Consider the following 17,150-nt stretch of genomic DNA (forward strand, 5'->3'; position numbering starts at 1 on the left):
ATCATAACTATGAAAAAAATTACAGCAAGCTTCTCTGATAAAGGTTTCATATCTCAAATATATAGAAAACTGAGTTAAATTTATAAAAATTGGAGCCATTTCCCAGTTGATAAATGGTCAAAGGATGTGAACAGGCAGTTTTCAGATAAAGTAATCAGAGTTGTCTATAGTCATAAGAAAAAATGCTCTAAATCACTACTCATCAGAGAAATGCAAATTAAAACAACTATGAGGTACCACCTCACACCTATCAGATTGGCTATAATGACAGAAAATTACAAATGTTGGAGGGAATGTAGAAAAATGAAAAACTAATGCATTGTTGGTGGAATTATGAACATATTCAACCATTCTGGAGAGTAATTTAGAACTATGCCCAACGAGTCATAAAAGTGTGTATATCTTTTGATCTAGTAATACCACTACAGGTCTGCATCCCAAAGAGATAAAAAGGAAAAGGACTTATATGTAAAAAAAAAAAAATGTTTATAGGAGCTTCTTTTGCGGTGGCAAACAATTAGAAGTTAAGGGGATGCCCATCAATTGGGGAACAAGTTGTGGTATATGATTGGTATGGAATACTAAAAGAAATGATGAGTAGAATGCTCTCAGAAAAACCTGGAAAGACATGAATTGATGCAAAGTGAAATGAGAATAATCAGGAGAACACTGTACACAGTAACAGCATTATTGGTAAACTGATCAACTGAGAATAACATAATTATTCTCAGCAATACAATGATCCAAGATAATTCCAGAGGACTAATTATGAAAAATGCTATCCATCTCCAGAGAAAGAACTGATGGAGTCTAAACACAGAACAAAACATACTCTTCAAATTTTTCTTTATTTTTCTGGTTCATTTTTTGTCCCATTTTCTATCACAACATGACTAATATGAAAATATTTTACACAAATGCATGTGTGTAACCTACATCAAATTTCTTGTCTTTTTAAGGAGGAAGGGACAAAAAGAGGGAGAGTATTTGGAACCCAAAATTTTTTAAAATGAACATTAAATTTACATTAAACTACATATTTTACATGTAATTGGAATAAAGATATAAAATAAATTTTAAAAAATAAGAGAAATAATAAAAGAAATAAAATATGAATTTTTTTTGAAAGACAGCTAGGTGGCACAGTGGATAGAGTGCCAGGCCTAGAATCAGGAAGACTCATCTTCCTCAGTTCAAATGTGGACTCACACACTTATCAGCTATGTGGCAAGTCACTTAACCCTATTTGCCTCAGTTTCCTCATCTGTAAAATGAGCTGAAGAAGGAAATGGCAAGCCACTCCAGTACCTCTACCAAGAAAAACCCAAATGGGATCATAAAGAGTCAGATACAACTAAAATCACTGAACAACAACAAGAAACACAAACAGACAAGCATTAAAAAACTGAACGAATTGTCAAAGGTGAATCTTTAAGTCCACTAAAGAATTGGTCTCCCACTGCCTTCAGTGAGGAGACATACCCTCATCAACGTCAGAGAACATAGAGGCTGTTGTTAGGATAAAATAAGATAATACTTTAAGAAGCTTTGCAAATCTTAGAGCTATGTATCAATGCTATCTATTAGTATTACTGTTTATGATTATTATCGTTAATAGAATCGAATGAAATAATTTCTCTTAAAGTGTTTTTGCAACTATGAAGTACTATGAAAATGTCAGGAATTTTTATTATCATCATCATTATTAGGCTATTCTGTATGTCTACCCACAAAGCTACTGTAGCTACGTAGAATCTCATTAGAGACGGGAAAGCTGTCCCACACAAGGTCAGCTGGCATCTTCAGGATAACTCCAATGTCTCTAGTCACAGATGAGAGCCCAATGACTCCGGGCAGGCTCCTCTCACAAAAGTAAGAGGCTAGTCTTTTATCCTTCCCCAATTCCTGAAGCATGGCCCTGTACTGACCCAGAACCACAATTCAATTTCTAACACCAATCTCCTAGCATGTGAAATCTTCTTAGACTGTCCCCAACCATTACTTCAACAGAGGCAAAGAAAATGATACCTCAAACCTATCCCAAGAGCTAAAATCCCCCTGCCTGACTTACAGAAAGCTAATGAAGCAAGCCTGCAGAACCTGAAGTCATAGGAAAACATCAAGCATTGTTTTTCAGATGCTGTATTTTGCATTACTTCCAGAAGAAAAAATGAATACAGAGAGGGCATATTCCCTCTCCACCAAGTAACCTACTTCTTATACATACGTGATATTTAGACTCCCTCCTGAGCTTTAAGAGCCTGTAAATACAATCACCTATCCAAATCCCATTTTCATTCATAGCAACTACCACACTACCATTTAAGATTTCATTTGGAGGCTATTTGGTAGGTGTATTTTTTTATTTTCTAAATCAAAGCAAACTACCTAATCATAGTTTCAGTCATTGCTGGAACAGTGAATAATAAAACTGTAAGACAATGAGATTCTTTTTTTTGAGATATACCCAAAGTCAGTCTCATCTCTTACTGCTGTACCTCCTCTTCCTATACTGAGTTCAAGAGATCAGAGTTCTAGCCCTACTTATCTCTGATACTAATTTGCTGTGAGAACTTGAACAAACTGCCCAGGAACAGAGTGTGAGAGCTGAAAGGGACATTACAATCCTTGCTCCATTTTCTGCCTCTATGATATTATGTAAGTTATGTCACTTTCCTGGGCTGCAATTTCCTCATCTCTAAAATAAAGGGGTGAGAATGGATCATCTCTGAGATCCTTTCCAACTCAAAAGTTTAGTATCTCACATTTCTATTAAATTATCTAGTTGAAGTCATTTATTTTACAAGTGAGGAAACTGAGGCTCCAAGAGTGACTTGGTGAAGGTGACACAGATAGTTGGTGGCAGAGCTAGGTCTTGCAGGGGTGGGGAACCTGCAGTCTCAGGATACATGTGGCCCTCTAGGTCCTCAAGTGCAGCCTTTTGACTGAATCCAAACTTCACAGAAGAAATCCCTTTAGTAAAAGGAATTGTTCTGTAAAACTTAGACTAAGTTAAAAGACCACACCCAAGCACGCAGAAGGTCACAGGTTCTCCCTGCTCTTCTCGAGCCTGGTTCTCTGTTCTTAGTAGAATGATTTTTTCAACTCCATTACACTACCTCCCCTGGGTAAAACCTATTGCCTTATCGGTCAAATCTATTGCCTATTACAAATACCTCAAATGAACAAATTTTATCCTTTCTTGCCTTTTGCCATCCCCGCCTGAAGTTGTGAGTTTTTCTAGAGGAAGTTTGTGAAGGGCTTATTTGCAAACTGGCAACTCCTCATCAATGAACTGGACACAGACTGAATGACTTCATTCCTTCACTGTCAGGTCTCTCCAAAGTCAGAACAAAACTGAAGTTTGATCTTTTATTGATGTTGCTTCACTTCACTCTCATCAATAAAGCTGGAATAATAAGACCTGGCCTGCCTATCTCAAAAGGGTCAAATATGAAAGCAAATGTTAAAAGTATTAAGTATTATTAAATGTAAAGCATTTTTAAAAATTTCCTGGACTGGTGATTTCTCTGTTGTAGAGAGAGCTCCCTCTGTCAATTCTGATTTGCAACTGTTCTGCAACTTACAGTCTTGCTTGGGGCACTGAGAGGTTAAGTAATTGATCTCAGGTGGGCCAAGGCAGGATTCAAACTCAGATCTTCATCCACACTACACATTTTTTTTTCCTTTCTTAGATTTTGTTGCTGCTCAGTCATTTCAGTCATATCTGACTCTCTGTGGTTCTATTTGGAGCCTTTGTGGCAAAGAACCTGGAGTGGTTTGTCATTTCTTTCTCCAGTTCATTTTACAGATGACGAAACTGAGGCAAATAGGGTTGAGTAACTTGCCCAGAGTCACACAGCTAGTAAGTGTCTGAGGCCAGATTTAAGTTCAGAGATTTGTCTTCCTAACCCCAGGTCCTGCACTCTATACACTCTATCTACTATACCACCTAACTGTCCCATACTACTATGATTATCATCTAGAATTTAGAAGTTCTTAACTTGGGGCCCTGGAATTTTGTATTTAAAAAATGCATTTTATAACTATTTCAATATAATTGATTTCTTTTGTTATATTACACATTTTATTTTAATCATTTAAAAGTATCACTCTATGAAGGAGTCCGTAGGCTTTATCATGACATTAAAAAGGCTAAAAAAATCCTACTCTGTACATAAATCTAATTCTCAAGCCTACACAGAATTGTGGGTTTGCAAACATCTTGCAGTTCAGTCACGTCCAACTCTTCATGACTCCATGGACCAAAGCGCAGCAGGTCCTTCTACCCTCTACTATGTCTCCAAGTCTGTCCAAGTTCATGTTTGTTGTTTCCATGGCACTATTTATCCATCTCATCCTCTGCTATCTCCTTTCCCTTTTGCCTTCAATCTTTCTCAATATATTGGCCAAAATATAGTGCCCAAAATATTTAAGCTTTCCCAATGATTCCTGTTCAATCATTATGTGATCAAAATATTTAAACTTCAACTTCAGTATTTGACCATCTAGTGAATCATCTGAATTAATTTCTTTAAGTATTGACCAATTTGATCTCCTAGTTGACCAAGGGATTCCCAAAAGTCTTCTCTAGCCTGTAATTTGAAAGCATCGATTCTGCAGTGCTCAGTTTTCCTTATAGTCTAAATCTCATGGCCATAGATTGCTACTGGAAAAACTACAGCTTTGGCTATATAGACCTTTGTCAGCAAGGAGATATCTTGGTTTTTTAGCATGCTGTCCAGATTTGCCAGAGCTTTCCTTCCAAGGAGCAAGCATCTTTTCATTTCATGGCTGCAGTTGCCATCTGCAATAATCTTTGAGCTCAAAAATATAAAATCTGACACTGCTTCCATTTCATCTCCCTCTGTTTGCCAGGAAGTGATGAAACAGGTTACCAAGATATGAGTTTTTTTATATGTTAAACTTCAAGCCAGCTTTTAAACTCTCTTCTTTCACCCTCATCAGAAGGCTTCTTAATTCCTCTTCCCTGCCACCACATTTGGAAGGAAAACCATATGGGATTCAAAAAAAGAGTGACATAAAGGGGCAACTTGTGCCAGGAACCGACATTGTCTAGTTCATGATTTTGGTCAGCGTTAGTCCATTATTTAGGAGCAAATGCAGTCACTAATCGTTAGCGATTTGGGAACATAAAAAAGTACAAGAGTCATAAGATCACAAATTTGAAGTTGGAAGAGATCATTTAATATAATCCCATCCATATTATTTTACAGGTGAAGAAATGAGAGCCTAGAGAGGTCAAGTCACTCACCAAAAAAGTCCCTCCAAACAGCAACATGTAGCTAAGTTATTATTGAGAATCAGTTCCTCCGACTCAAAAGCCAACATGCTTCCCACCATATCATGTGGTCTCTCTGATTTTCTCTTCACCTCCTACAATGCTGTTATGAATGCATACAACAGACCATCTATCATCGGGATCTAAAGCACTGAGTAGGTTCTGGCTGTCTGGGAGTGCATACACACTCACAGCTGCATAGATGCTTCCTCAGTGTTTCCCTCTTTGGAGCAAAGATTCCATTGAAGTCCAAGTGTTTTATATTTCTTTTGCATATATTGAATAATAGCTACCATTCATACAGCACCTTAAGGTTTTCAAAATGCTTTACGTATTTTATTTCATTTGATGTTCACAACAACCCTAAGGGGAAGGCGCTTCTATTATTGTTATTTCCGTTTTTCAGATAAGGAAACTGAGGCCAAGAAGTTAAGTGACTTGCTGGCAATCACATAGCTAATAAGTGTCTGGGGTAGGATTCAAACTCAGGTCATCCATACTCCAAATCCAGGACTCTGTACTAAGCCACCTAACTGCCTACCAATTTATGTGTATGCTTGTGTGTGTGTGTGTCTAATTTTTCCCAAAAATATATAAATTCCTTGAGGGCAAAGGCTACTTCATTTTTGTCTTTGCATCACCAGAGCCTAGTAAGGCATCCGGAACAAAGCAGGTGCTTAATCAATGTTTATGAGCTTATTATTTGATTGATTATTGACTCCATTCTACAGAGAGAGACTAAAAATCTTTCTTGGTAATAATAATAGCTAATTGGCATTTTTATAGGCTGTTCCAAAAGTCTTAGTGCTATCTCAAGCTTAAAAGTTTTGGGATACTCTCCATAGTGCTTGAAAGTTTGCAGAGCATTTCACATGTTACCACATCTGATCTGAGATTCTACCTCTCAGTATAGCACCTCAAAGTTTCATCCTTAAATCCCAAACTAATTGGATGGGCAATCCTCCTATTGAACTTCTCCTTCCTGGCCAGCAGTCATTCCATCGACCATTCCAGCTACCTCAAGTGCTGAGGGTTCATTTGAAAGATGAAAAAAAGACAGATGCTAAGTCTAGATAGCCATTTGTCCAAACAGAAGCTGCTTCTTCAACCTGGACAAAAAACTTCACCTCTCCCTTCATCCCTAATTGAAATAAAGGTGAATACCCTCCCCAATCATCAGACCAGTGTTCCTACTGAGAACCATTTACTGAGCTGCTTTAACAAAATTAGAGTATTAAGATAGATTTCAGGGTATCATAAGGCATAACAGCACTCACTGTTTGCCATTTTATCTCAGTAGATTGCTTGTCACTGATGAATTCTCTGAAGTGAAAAAAAGCATTGTTCATAGAGCTTCCTCCTCCCCACAATGACTTCAGAAAACTGAAAAGTGATGGTAACTTCTGGTGGTGCCTATTCCTCTCCTTTCTGCCTTCTTTAGCTTCATGGAAAAAGCTGGGGCCTGAAAATATCCCTAATATTCAAGAGGGATAATTCTAAATAATGAAAGAATTTAAGTCAAATTTTATAAATTTTCTTTTGGAAAATGAGATTTGGGGGGGAAGCCTTCCCTGAGATGACTTACTAAGGAGAATGTACTTGAAGAGACAATCTGCTCCTACCCTCAGATAAGTCATGAATTTTCATCTGATCTTAAAGCAACCTCTTGACCTAGCATCATTGTTTTTTCAAAAGCACAGAACAGTGAGTGAAATTTTGATATAATCTCCCTTCTACAGAAATGTTGACCCTCAGTACTGACTTTGATTCTTCAGCCAAGAAGTCAAGAGGGTAATAATGAATTGACAAGCCTGTATTGACAAGGTCAAAGCCTGAGCAATGTCCTGTATTTAATTCAGGACAGAGTTGTTCTCCTCCATCACCCTGGAACAATGTAAAAGCAAAGGTTACTTTCCCCACACCAGATCTCACTGAACTGCAGAGAACATTCCTTACCAATCAATCAACAAATGTTTATTAAGTATCTGCCACCTCATTCTGCCTCAGGATACTAGGAGAACATTAGCTTTCAGCAATGTTGTCAAATGCCTTAAACAAGGATAAAACTGGTACCAAGGTCAGCTATTGCACTGATGGTAAATTATTTTAACTTGAAAAGGCTACAAGCCAAAACCAAAGTGGAGGGAGAGTTAATGCATGATTGTTTGTTTGCAGATGATTGTGTATTCAATCAAAGGCCTCTGAGGCTGAGATGCAGCACAGTATGGATTGATTCTCTGCTGTGTGTACTAATTTTGGCCTAACAACCCCAAGGAAACAGAGATTCTTCACTAGCCAACACCATACCATCCATATGTAGAACCATAAGTTATAGCAAATGGAGAAATTTTGAATGCTATGGATAAGTTCACTTACCTTGGTAGTACACTTTCCACACATGTACACATAGATGACAAGGCTGATGTACACATTGCCAAGGCTAGCTCAGCATTTGGGAGGCTCCAGAGGAAAGTGTGGGAGAGAAGAGGTATTAGACTGCCTACCAAACTGAAGATCTACAGAGCCATTGTGCTGACCTCATTGTTGTATGCCTATGAAACCTGGACAGTCTGCCAGCACCATGCCAGAAAACTGAACCACTTCCATCTGAGTTGCCTTAGGAAGATTTTGAACATCACCTAGCAAGATAAGGTACCAGACACTGAGGTCCTTTCTCCAGTTGAACTGCTAAGCATTCAAAGTCTACTGCAGAGAGTGCAACTCTGATGGGCTATACATGTTATTCAAATGCCAAATGTATATTTGCCTACAAGACTATTTTATGAGAACTCACATAGGACAAGAATTCACCCAGAGGTCAGAAGAAGCAATACAAGGATACTCTCAAGGTCTCGCTAAAGAAATTAGGTATTGGTTGTGAGACATGGGAGACACTGGCACAGGACCACCAGCATGGTGTGCCTGCATCAAAGAAGGCACTGTGCTCTAGGAGCAAAGCATAATTGCAGTAACTCAAAAGAAACATGAGATGCATCAAATTAGAGACATCTCCACTCCAAATTTTCATATGAACTATTGTGCCCAATCTGCGGTAGAGCCTTCCAAACTCATATTGGTCTGATCAGTCACAGCTGCACCTTGACCCCAACATAGTGATGTCATTTTTGTCCTTTTCAAGAACAAAGGACAACAACCAGGAGAACGTATCTTTTGCTTTAATTCAACAAATATCTATTGTGCCTGCTCTGTACAAGGCAGAGACAGCATGGCATAGAGAATAAAGAGTTGGCTTCAGAATCAGGAAAACAAGTTCAGGTTCTGCCTCTGACATCACCCTCACTGTGTGAACCTGGACAAGTAATATAATTTCTCAGTGTCCTCAAGAAATGCTGATTTAAATTGATAGAAGGAGTTCCCCATCAGAAGCTTCTTATACCAGTGAAATCAACATTAGTCTCATCTCATTAGAACTGACGTTTCTGGTGAGTAGAAATTGTTTAATGCATTGTCTTTGCCCCTCTGATGCCTGGTACCTAGTAAGCATTTAAATTTTTGGAGACTGCAGAAACACAAAGCTAATATAAGAGCTTACAGTTCAGTAGATAGCTTAAAGCTTTAAAATATGATAATGTTGTTTCCCTGACTAAACTGTAATCTTTTTGAAGTCAGAAACTATGTCTTATCACCCAAAATATCTAGCATAATGCCAGAAACAAAGCAAGCACCCAACAATTATTTGTGCTGAACTACAAATGCTGCCAGGACTTCTAGCCAAGACTCCTGGAAAAAATAAGATTAGAAAAATCTAGACACTATAAATCAAAAAATCATAAAAGAAAACTGCCTGAATCTATTAAAATTCAGAGGGCAAGGTAGAAATAGAAATAATCCAATACTCACTTCCTGATGCTACTAAAGTAAATGCCATAGCCAAAATACATTTTTCACATCAAAGAAAATAAAGTACTCAAACATACAGAAACAAACAGTTCAAGTTCCAAGAAATCATAGTCAGGATGCCACAAGATTTGGAAACATCTATGAAAAACAAGAGGAGATCTTGGAATACAATGTTACCAAAAACAAACTGTATAGATTTGCAACCAATAAAAATATCGTGCAATGTTAAGTTTATTTGGGGTTGAGGAGTGACAGGAAATGGACCTTTAATGAGATATAGCACTTTCAATAGAGACTTCCTGGTCTATATAAAGCTGAGTAAGAATTTTAAAATAGAAACACAAGTTCAAAGAAATTTAGATGGCGAATAAATTTGAATAAATAAACTGGACTATATGATGATACAGTGCTAACCTTATAATATTTACTTTCTGAAAAGAAGTGTCATTTTAGAACCTTAATTTTTTTCAAGGGCTTTTGAGGGAGTTAAATAAAAAAAAGAATTTATGCAGTAAATTTTTCCTGTACTGATGGTGTAAAAGAACAAAGAGTAAAATGAAAGCATTAGGGTAAGGAGGAGGAAGAAGGGGGTAAAACTTGCTATTTCTCATAACTGGAATGAGAAAAGTATACAAATATGAAGGAAAGTGTGGGGAGAAGAGACATTAAATGAACTTCACTCTTATGTTAAATGGAAAAATGAGGAATGAACACACAAAATTTGATTCAGAAATACATCAAATTCAATAGAGAAATAAGAGGGATGGGAAGGTATAAAGAAAGAGGATATTATCAGGGATGGAATGGTCCCAAGCAAAACAAGCTTCTTAATCTTTAAAGAGAGACTAAAAGGGAGGGAATCAAAGAACTAGAAGCAAGGAGGTATACATCAATTGGGGAATGGCTGAATAAACTCTGATATATGGATGGAATGGAATATGATTGTGCAATGAAGAATGATGAAAGAGAAAAATGCAGAGAATCCTCAGTAGTATGAACAAATACAGGATAAAATGAGAAAATATGAAGAAAGCAATTTAAACAAGGGTAACTTGGTAACAGGGGAAAAAAGAACATTATCAGTGCAATGACCAACCATGTCCAGAGGACCTATAATGAAACATTTTACACACCTCCTGACAGAGATGATGGACTCATGATGTGAAAGAAGCATTCATTTTTGCACATGGTCACTATGTGGATTTGTTCTGCCTGATGATGCTTTTTTCATTATTGAAGGTGTTTGCTTTTTCTCTCAGTGTTTAAAAACGGGAGAAAGAATCAGTGACACTGATGTCCCAAAAAGAGGGCCATGGGAACATTTTTAAATGCACAAAAAGAAATAGAAGGAAGTTGAGAAGGGAATACCAAGAAGAAAGACAGTTTTTGAAATAATGTGTGCAATTTCTAATATACTGTTTTAAAGCAACATGAAATGGAGATTCATGGTATCATAGACAATCTTTTTTGTGTTCCACTGTATATATGAAAATGCTTCTTGGGCAAGGAGCAAGGTCTATAAGTTCAAAAAATTTTTTAAATGTCCTCAGGCTCCTGGATCATGCACTGCCATCATTCCAAAGGGAGCTAACAGTCTTCTTCCCCTTCTGTTATGTACAATCATTTCTTCTTCACTATACCCCCCAGCAGATGAGTTGTCTCTCCTGTCTTCAGAGAACACCACATTTATTCTATGCCCTTAACATCAGTTATTCTGTAACTAAAAGCCTGCAGTGGGCTGGGTGGAGCAAATCCCATCAGTGCCTTGGTTTCCCATTTTTTGAAATAATATGTTCTTAATCATAGAATGGCAGGGAGAAATCTGGACAGCTCCACACTGTGGGCACTAAATCCACACAAATTAAAGAAAAGCAGCATGGAAGTAGTACAAAGCACCCAAACTGATAGGGCAAGTCTAGGACAGCTAGGTAGCACAGTACATAGAATACCAGAACTAGAGTCAGGAAGACTTGCGTTCAAATCTAGCCTCAGACACTTACTACCATGTGACCCTGGGCAAGTCACTTTAACCTCTGTTTGCCTCAGTTTCCTCATCTGTAAAGTGTAGATAATAATAGCACCTATCTCTCAGGTTGAAGGACTAAATGAGATAACAGTGGCAAAGTATCCGACACATATTAACCACTAAATAACGTTAGTTATTAAGTATTAGTGAATAGAACTGGGTTTTATCATTTCTCTCTGTCTGTAACTAGTTGTGCAATGATGAGCAAGTTCATTTCCTTATGAAGGGTTTAGCCTAAGACATCTCTCCAAGGTCCTTTTCAGCTCTAAAAGTCTGTGAATTTCTAATGGAGATCCCATAGCACATTTAGTAGAAAGATTATTTTTCCTTGATGGTACAAACTTCTTTCTCCAGGGCTGGTAGACAAATTTGAGCTTGGACATTACTTAGTCTCCTCTGACACTTAGTCCCCCATCCATCCCCAGTATTTCATCTAGAAGGGAGAAGACGTGTGAGGGACAGTGTATATTATAATACTTTCAAAGGAGCAAAAACATGATTTGTGGAAACTCTGACTCATATTCTAAAAGACCCTCTCCATCTCCCCCTCCCCAAGGCTAAACATTCCCCACTATACACACATAAACCTCCTTGCTTCCATCAAGCAAGTGGAGGTTAGTGGTAACTGAAGAAGACCCTAAGGTGCTTTTATCTCTGACTTGAAAATGTTCCACCCACCTACCAACCATCCAAGATGCCTGTAGAACTTCCCATCCCCACTTCAGTCCCTAGAGTAAGACACTCACTGAGAAGTTGTCTGTCTGAATCCGAGACTGTCACGTTCTCCTGCCAGAAGGGGTTCATCAAGGGTGTGCACTTGCTTTGCACTATTGATGGAGGAAAGGTAGAAAGAACGTCAGCAGCAGAAGTCGAACAGTTCAGTAGTAAATGCACGTGTAAATTGGGAGTTTCAAACCACAAATTAAAGAAGGGGGAAGGAGGGAATCTCCCAGTTGTACCCATTTGTACACAGACACACACACACACACACACACACACACACACACACACACACACACACACACACACACACACACACACACACACGCTCTTCAATAAAAAGTTCCCTTAAAGCAGAAGACAGTGACTCTAGGATTTCGTGGCAAGAACTCCCTCTTCCCTACGCTCACTCTTCCATCACAGCCCCCAGTGCTTTTCCTCCCCCAGTCTACTCTCATCCGCCAGCTGCCCATAGGAGTTGTGAGTTTGGCTCTTTGCTGTGAAATATCTGAGCTAACAGCCCTAGGACTTTTTAGCCCCAAGATTAGAGTGCTGGAGAAAACCTGAGTGTTTGGCTGCAGGACGAAGCACAGCAGAGACAAGGAGATGGAGACGGAGGTAGACCCCCAGCAGAAAAACAAAATGAGGAAGGGCTGAAAAGCTTAGCTTGGGATAGGGCCCCGTTGCGTTGGATCTGGGAGGGGGGGAGTGGGGGAAGGAGATGGCAGTGACCCGCAGGAGAGATGGGGAGATTTGCAGAGCCTTCTCAGGAGGAGAGGGAAAGTGGGAGTGGAGCAGGGACCTCTCTGTGTCCAGATTCCCCAAACTTGTTACACACAGACACACACAGACACACACAGACACACACAGACACACAGACACACAGACACACAGACACACACACACACACACACACACACACACACACACACCAGAGGGCCCTTACCCCGACAGGTCCTCCACAGCCCAGAGTGTGAGCTGAGCGGTTCCCACTGGCTCTGGTTGAAGCCTCCAGCGTTGCCACCACCAGGATCCTGGGCCCCGCCCGCCCCCGGGCCCCTCAGGCCGCGCTGTTCCAGCCGGGCAGTGTCGATGATGTACCAAAAGTCTGTGCCGATGGCAGCTGCCAGGAGGACAAAGCTGAGCGCCCCTGACAGCGCCGCAGCCCCGGCCAGGGCACCCAGGCGCACCCGCATCCCGCACTGGACCTCAGTCCACCTTTCTGGTTGCCTGGCCAGACAGTCCTAGCCAGCTGGAGAGGTAGCAGTAGGAATCGGAGCGGGAGCAGAAGGCAACCTCACCCGGGGGAGCCTGAGCCAGTGCGAAATAACCCCTGCACCCTTCCAGGTATCTGCTCCCCACCCTCACTGCCTCCTTCCAACCTCTCACTCTTAGCCCCACCCCAGCCTCTACACCCCGTTCTCCGCCCCTTCTCCTCTTGAGCTCTCTCCGTTTCCTTACTTCTCTTCTTGGCCGTAGATAAAGCTCCTATCTCCTCTACCCCCATCCACCCTCCAGGTCCCCCCTTCTTTCGTTTCAGCCTCGGGCCAGCCTGACCAAGGTAGTAGCACCTGCGGAGGCTGGGATCGTCCCTCCGCCTGGAGCGAGCGAAAACTACTTGCACACAACAAACTGCAGGCTCTAAATAGCGGTCCTCTGGGTTTTCCTAGTTTCAGAAAATACCTAGAAGAACAAATGGAAGGACCAGACCTCCCTCATCCCTTCCTTCCACAGGCAGAAACACCTCTCTGACTGCATAGCATCAATATGATGGAAGGAACCTCAGAGGTCGTCTGGTCCAAACCAGAATCCCCTCTACAAAGTCCTCAACTTCAATTTCACCTCCTGGCAGAAAGAACTTTCAAATGTGGCATCAGAAACCACAATGCCCCAAGCTAGAAGCCCAATCAGCATCGTAAGAAGGAAAAGGTGCTGGTTTTTTTCAGTTCCCCCAAATAATCTGAATTGCAATGAATTTCCTTCTCATTCCCATTTTCCCCAACTTCTGAAAATCCTAATAAGGTCTCTGTCTAAAATAGCACAGTTAAAATTCAGAATTGACTACCCTCCTTGCCTAAGAATCAAAGAATTTCAGAAAGAGGCCTTAAAGGTTAGTTAGTCCCACTTGCCTCCTTTTACTGACAATAAAACTGTCCAGAGAAAGAAGAGGTCTCGCATAAAGTCTCATTTAAAGACAACCTTAATTAGAACTCAGACAGGCAACATGTCATTGTGAATACAGAGGCGGCCTCCAGCATCTAAAAGACCTGTGTTCAAATTCTGCCACTGCCATACTATAACACACATTTGAGTCTTGGCAAAACATTTACAATCTCCATGAACCCTGTCCTGTAACTCGGTAAGATTAAATTGCAGGACAGGTGTCAATGTGTATTGGTTTATAGGATTTTTCTCACCTAGAATTCCACATATCAATAAAAATCGTAGGTCCCAACTCCACCCCACATTCCCCCCAAAAAAATGTAGTCCTCTTACCACTATACCATGCTGTACCTCCAGTCTAATAGAGACAGAAGTGCAGATGGATAAAACTCAACAGTTACAAAGGATCGTTAAACATGCTAAGATATTCACATAGCATATGTCAAGAATTTCATGAACTGCAAGGGTATTTTTTCTGAGGGGTACAACCTGACCTCATTGTGTTCTTTTGCTTTTAAAAAAGCACAGGTACTAACTAATGTATTGTGTTGCTTGTTTGTTTGGTTTTTTGTATTTTTTTTATGAATTCAAGAGGTCCTTTTAAAGAAAATGTCAGGCTTCTCTCAACAATTTCACCATTTAATCACTCAAAGAGGCACAGAACCCTAGAAACTTCACGCGTAATCATCCAAACAATCTGCATTTGAGTAGTGATCACTGAATGCCACTGTATTCCCTCCAACTTCCACCTTCTTTCTTATAGAAGACAGAGTTAATTTTCTCAGGGTCTGATGACAAACTAGCGCCATACAATTAAGATCAAAGAATCAAGGAAAATTAGAGCTAGAATGGAATCTATTTTATAGCTTACCCAGAGTAGACGAGTGACTTGCCTAAGATTACTCAGAGAATTAATAACAGAGCTGGGAAGAAGATCAGAATGTTGTAGCTGAAAGAACATATTGCTTAGAGTCAAAAGACTGTTTTAGCAAAAATGCAATGTTACATGTCAACAATGTGACATGGCAGCCAAAAATGAGATAATTCCCTCCTGGGTTATACTGAGGGTCCAAAACTATGGAATGTCATGGTATTACTACACTCTATCCTGGTGAGACCCTGTGTGGAGTATTATGTTCAGTTCTGGACCCCATATTTTAGGAAGGATACTACAAATAAGTTGGAGAGTGTCCAGAGGCAGACAACCAGGATGGTGAAGATCTAGTCATATGAAGATGAGCTTAAGGAACTAGTAACATTTAAACAGAAAAAGAGAAAATTCAGGTGAGAACATGATTACTTCCTTCTAATATCTGAAGGGCTATGACATGGAAGAGGGATTATCCTTACTCTGCTTTGGTGCCAGAGAAAAAAATTAGGAATGGTGGGTAGTTGGTAGAGAGGCAGATTTAGGTTCCATGTAAGAAATGGCTTCCCAAAAAGAGAAGAGATTGCTTCAGGAAGTAATCAACTCCCCCTCAAGATAGGTCTTCAAGCAAAGGCTAGATGATCATTTTTCAATATGAAGTAGAAGAGATTCCTGTCTATGTATAAAGTAGACTAGGGGACCTTGTAGGTCATAAATTGAATGAGATGTCCACTCTGGTCCTACATATGCACACATACACACACATACACACACACACATATACACATACATACACACACACACACACACACACACACACACTCCTTCCTAAGAAGGTGGCTCACTCACTTATGGCAGAGGTAGGGTTTTTAAATGTAAAAATCACAAATAACTGGACCATAAGGTTATTAGGATTGTTGAACCTTGTGGTTGTTCAGTGGGGCACAGACCCAGGATTAGCATGGTCAGGAGCAGCAGTGGGGCATCTGGTTCAGTTCACTTGGCAGTTACAAGCAAGGGGGATTATTAAACCTGTCAGGAAATCTGATCAATCACTTTGACTTCAACTTTAGCTTTCAAGTTAGGGTCCCCTGGAAAGTAGGGAAGCTCCAACAAATCTAAATATTATGATCATTACACATATCATACCAATTGAAATAGATATTATAGACCTCACTTTCACATTATGTACATATGTGCATGTATATGTATATATACATATACACACATATATAACATTTTCCTCAATTTCATGTTAAAACAATTCTTTAACATTTGTGCTTTTTTAAATTTTGAGTTTTGAATTCTATCCCTCTGCCTTCCCTTCCCACCACTCTCCCTGAGATTAGGTGGTTCTGGTTCAATTCAGGGTTCTGTGGAGTTGGGAGATATCCTTGTGATCTATCAGTAAGTTACCCATCCTCTCTAAACTTCAGATTCCTCATGTTAAGAAAAATGGGGGATCACAATATTTTCTCATTCCATATGGGGTTGTTTTGAACAATATTTCAATGCTCTAAAAGTTCCATGATGTCATAGGTAAGGGCACAACCTCCCCCACTGTAGACTACTACACTTTCATGCTTTGGTAGATAGTTACATGAGTTGCTATGGTCAAAAAAAATCTCATGATAGCTGGTCTTCTGGTGATAAGTTTCTCCGAATTTAGTTAGGTTGAAACAACCTTCTGGAGATGAACTTCTCAGAATTTAGCTAGGTTAAGCTAGGACATAGTTCATCAATGATAGTCAAAACCTTTCCAATTAGGTAGGACCTGGCAAAGCATGTGTTCCTTTGGTATACAGCCTTTGAGGGTGATTCTCCATACGTAGTATTGGTCAACTCTGGTGATCCCACCCTTCTCCTATTCCCCCCTCCAAACCTTCACTTAACCCAGGCTTCTTGCTAGGGTGATTTTATGCTCCCCAATCCAAGAAGAGTGTCTCAGTGCTCTCTTGCTCTCCTATCTTTCCTCCCACCAAAAATCAAAATCTTCAGCTGATGGGAAAGTGTTTCAGGTATCCTCATGCATGTTCTTCCAGCCCCATTCCACCAGCTCAGGCGGGTGAGTCTCACTCTCCTCATCCCTCTCCCTTGACTTGCTCCCCTCTCTGTCATCTCAGTTCCCAAAGCCATTCAAGATGATGATGGTTATGGGGTCCAAAGAAGAACTGTCCAAAAAGGTAGTGTTTTTTACCAGAAGTGTGACT

General features: G+C 40.0%; 1 protein-coding gene across 3 annotated transcripts in view; it reads right to left on the reverse strand.

Annotated features, from left to right (window-relative positions):
- The window catches only part of TMEM114 (transmembrane protein 114), a 56,201-nt gene extending 42,905 nt beyond the window's left edge, over positions 1 to 13,296 (reverse strand). The window contains exons 1-2 of one of the 3 annotated variants that reach the window (XR_011966964.1): positions 12,856 to 13,296; positions 11,936 to 12,016 (exon numbers count right to left, since the gene is read on the reverse strand). Coding sequence is in view for 2 of the 3 variants with exons in the window: in XM_072608646.1 (XP_072464747.1) it covers positions 11,936 to 12,016; positions 12,856 to 13,105 (331 nt within the window). In the remaining variant the exon portion in view is untranslated. The remainder of the gene's footprint in view (positions 1 to 11,935; positions 12,017 to 12,855) is intronic. The other 2 variants (XM_072608646.1, XM_072608640.1) reach the window with 2 other exon arrangements.
- Between the last annotated feature and the right edge of the window lie 3,854 nt (positions 13,297 to 17,150).

The sequence above is a fragment of the Notamacropus eugenii genome, chromosome 1, assembly GCF_028372415.1.
Source record: "Notamacropus eugenii isolate mMacEug1 chromosome 1, mMacEug1.pri_v2, whole genome shotgun sequence".
Taxonomy (NCBI): Eukaryota; Metazoa; Chordata; class Mammalia; order Diprotodontia; family Macropodidae; genus Notamacropus; species Notamacropus eugenii.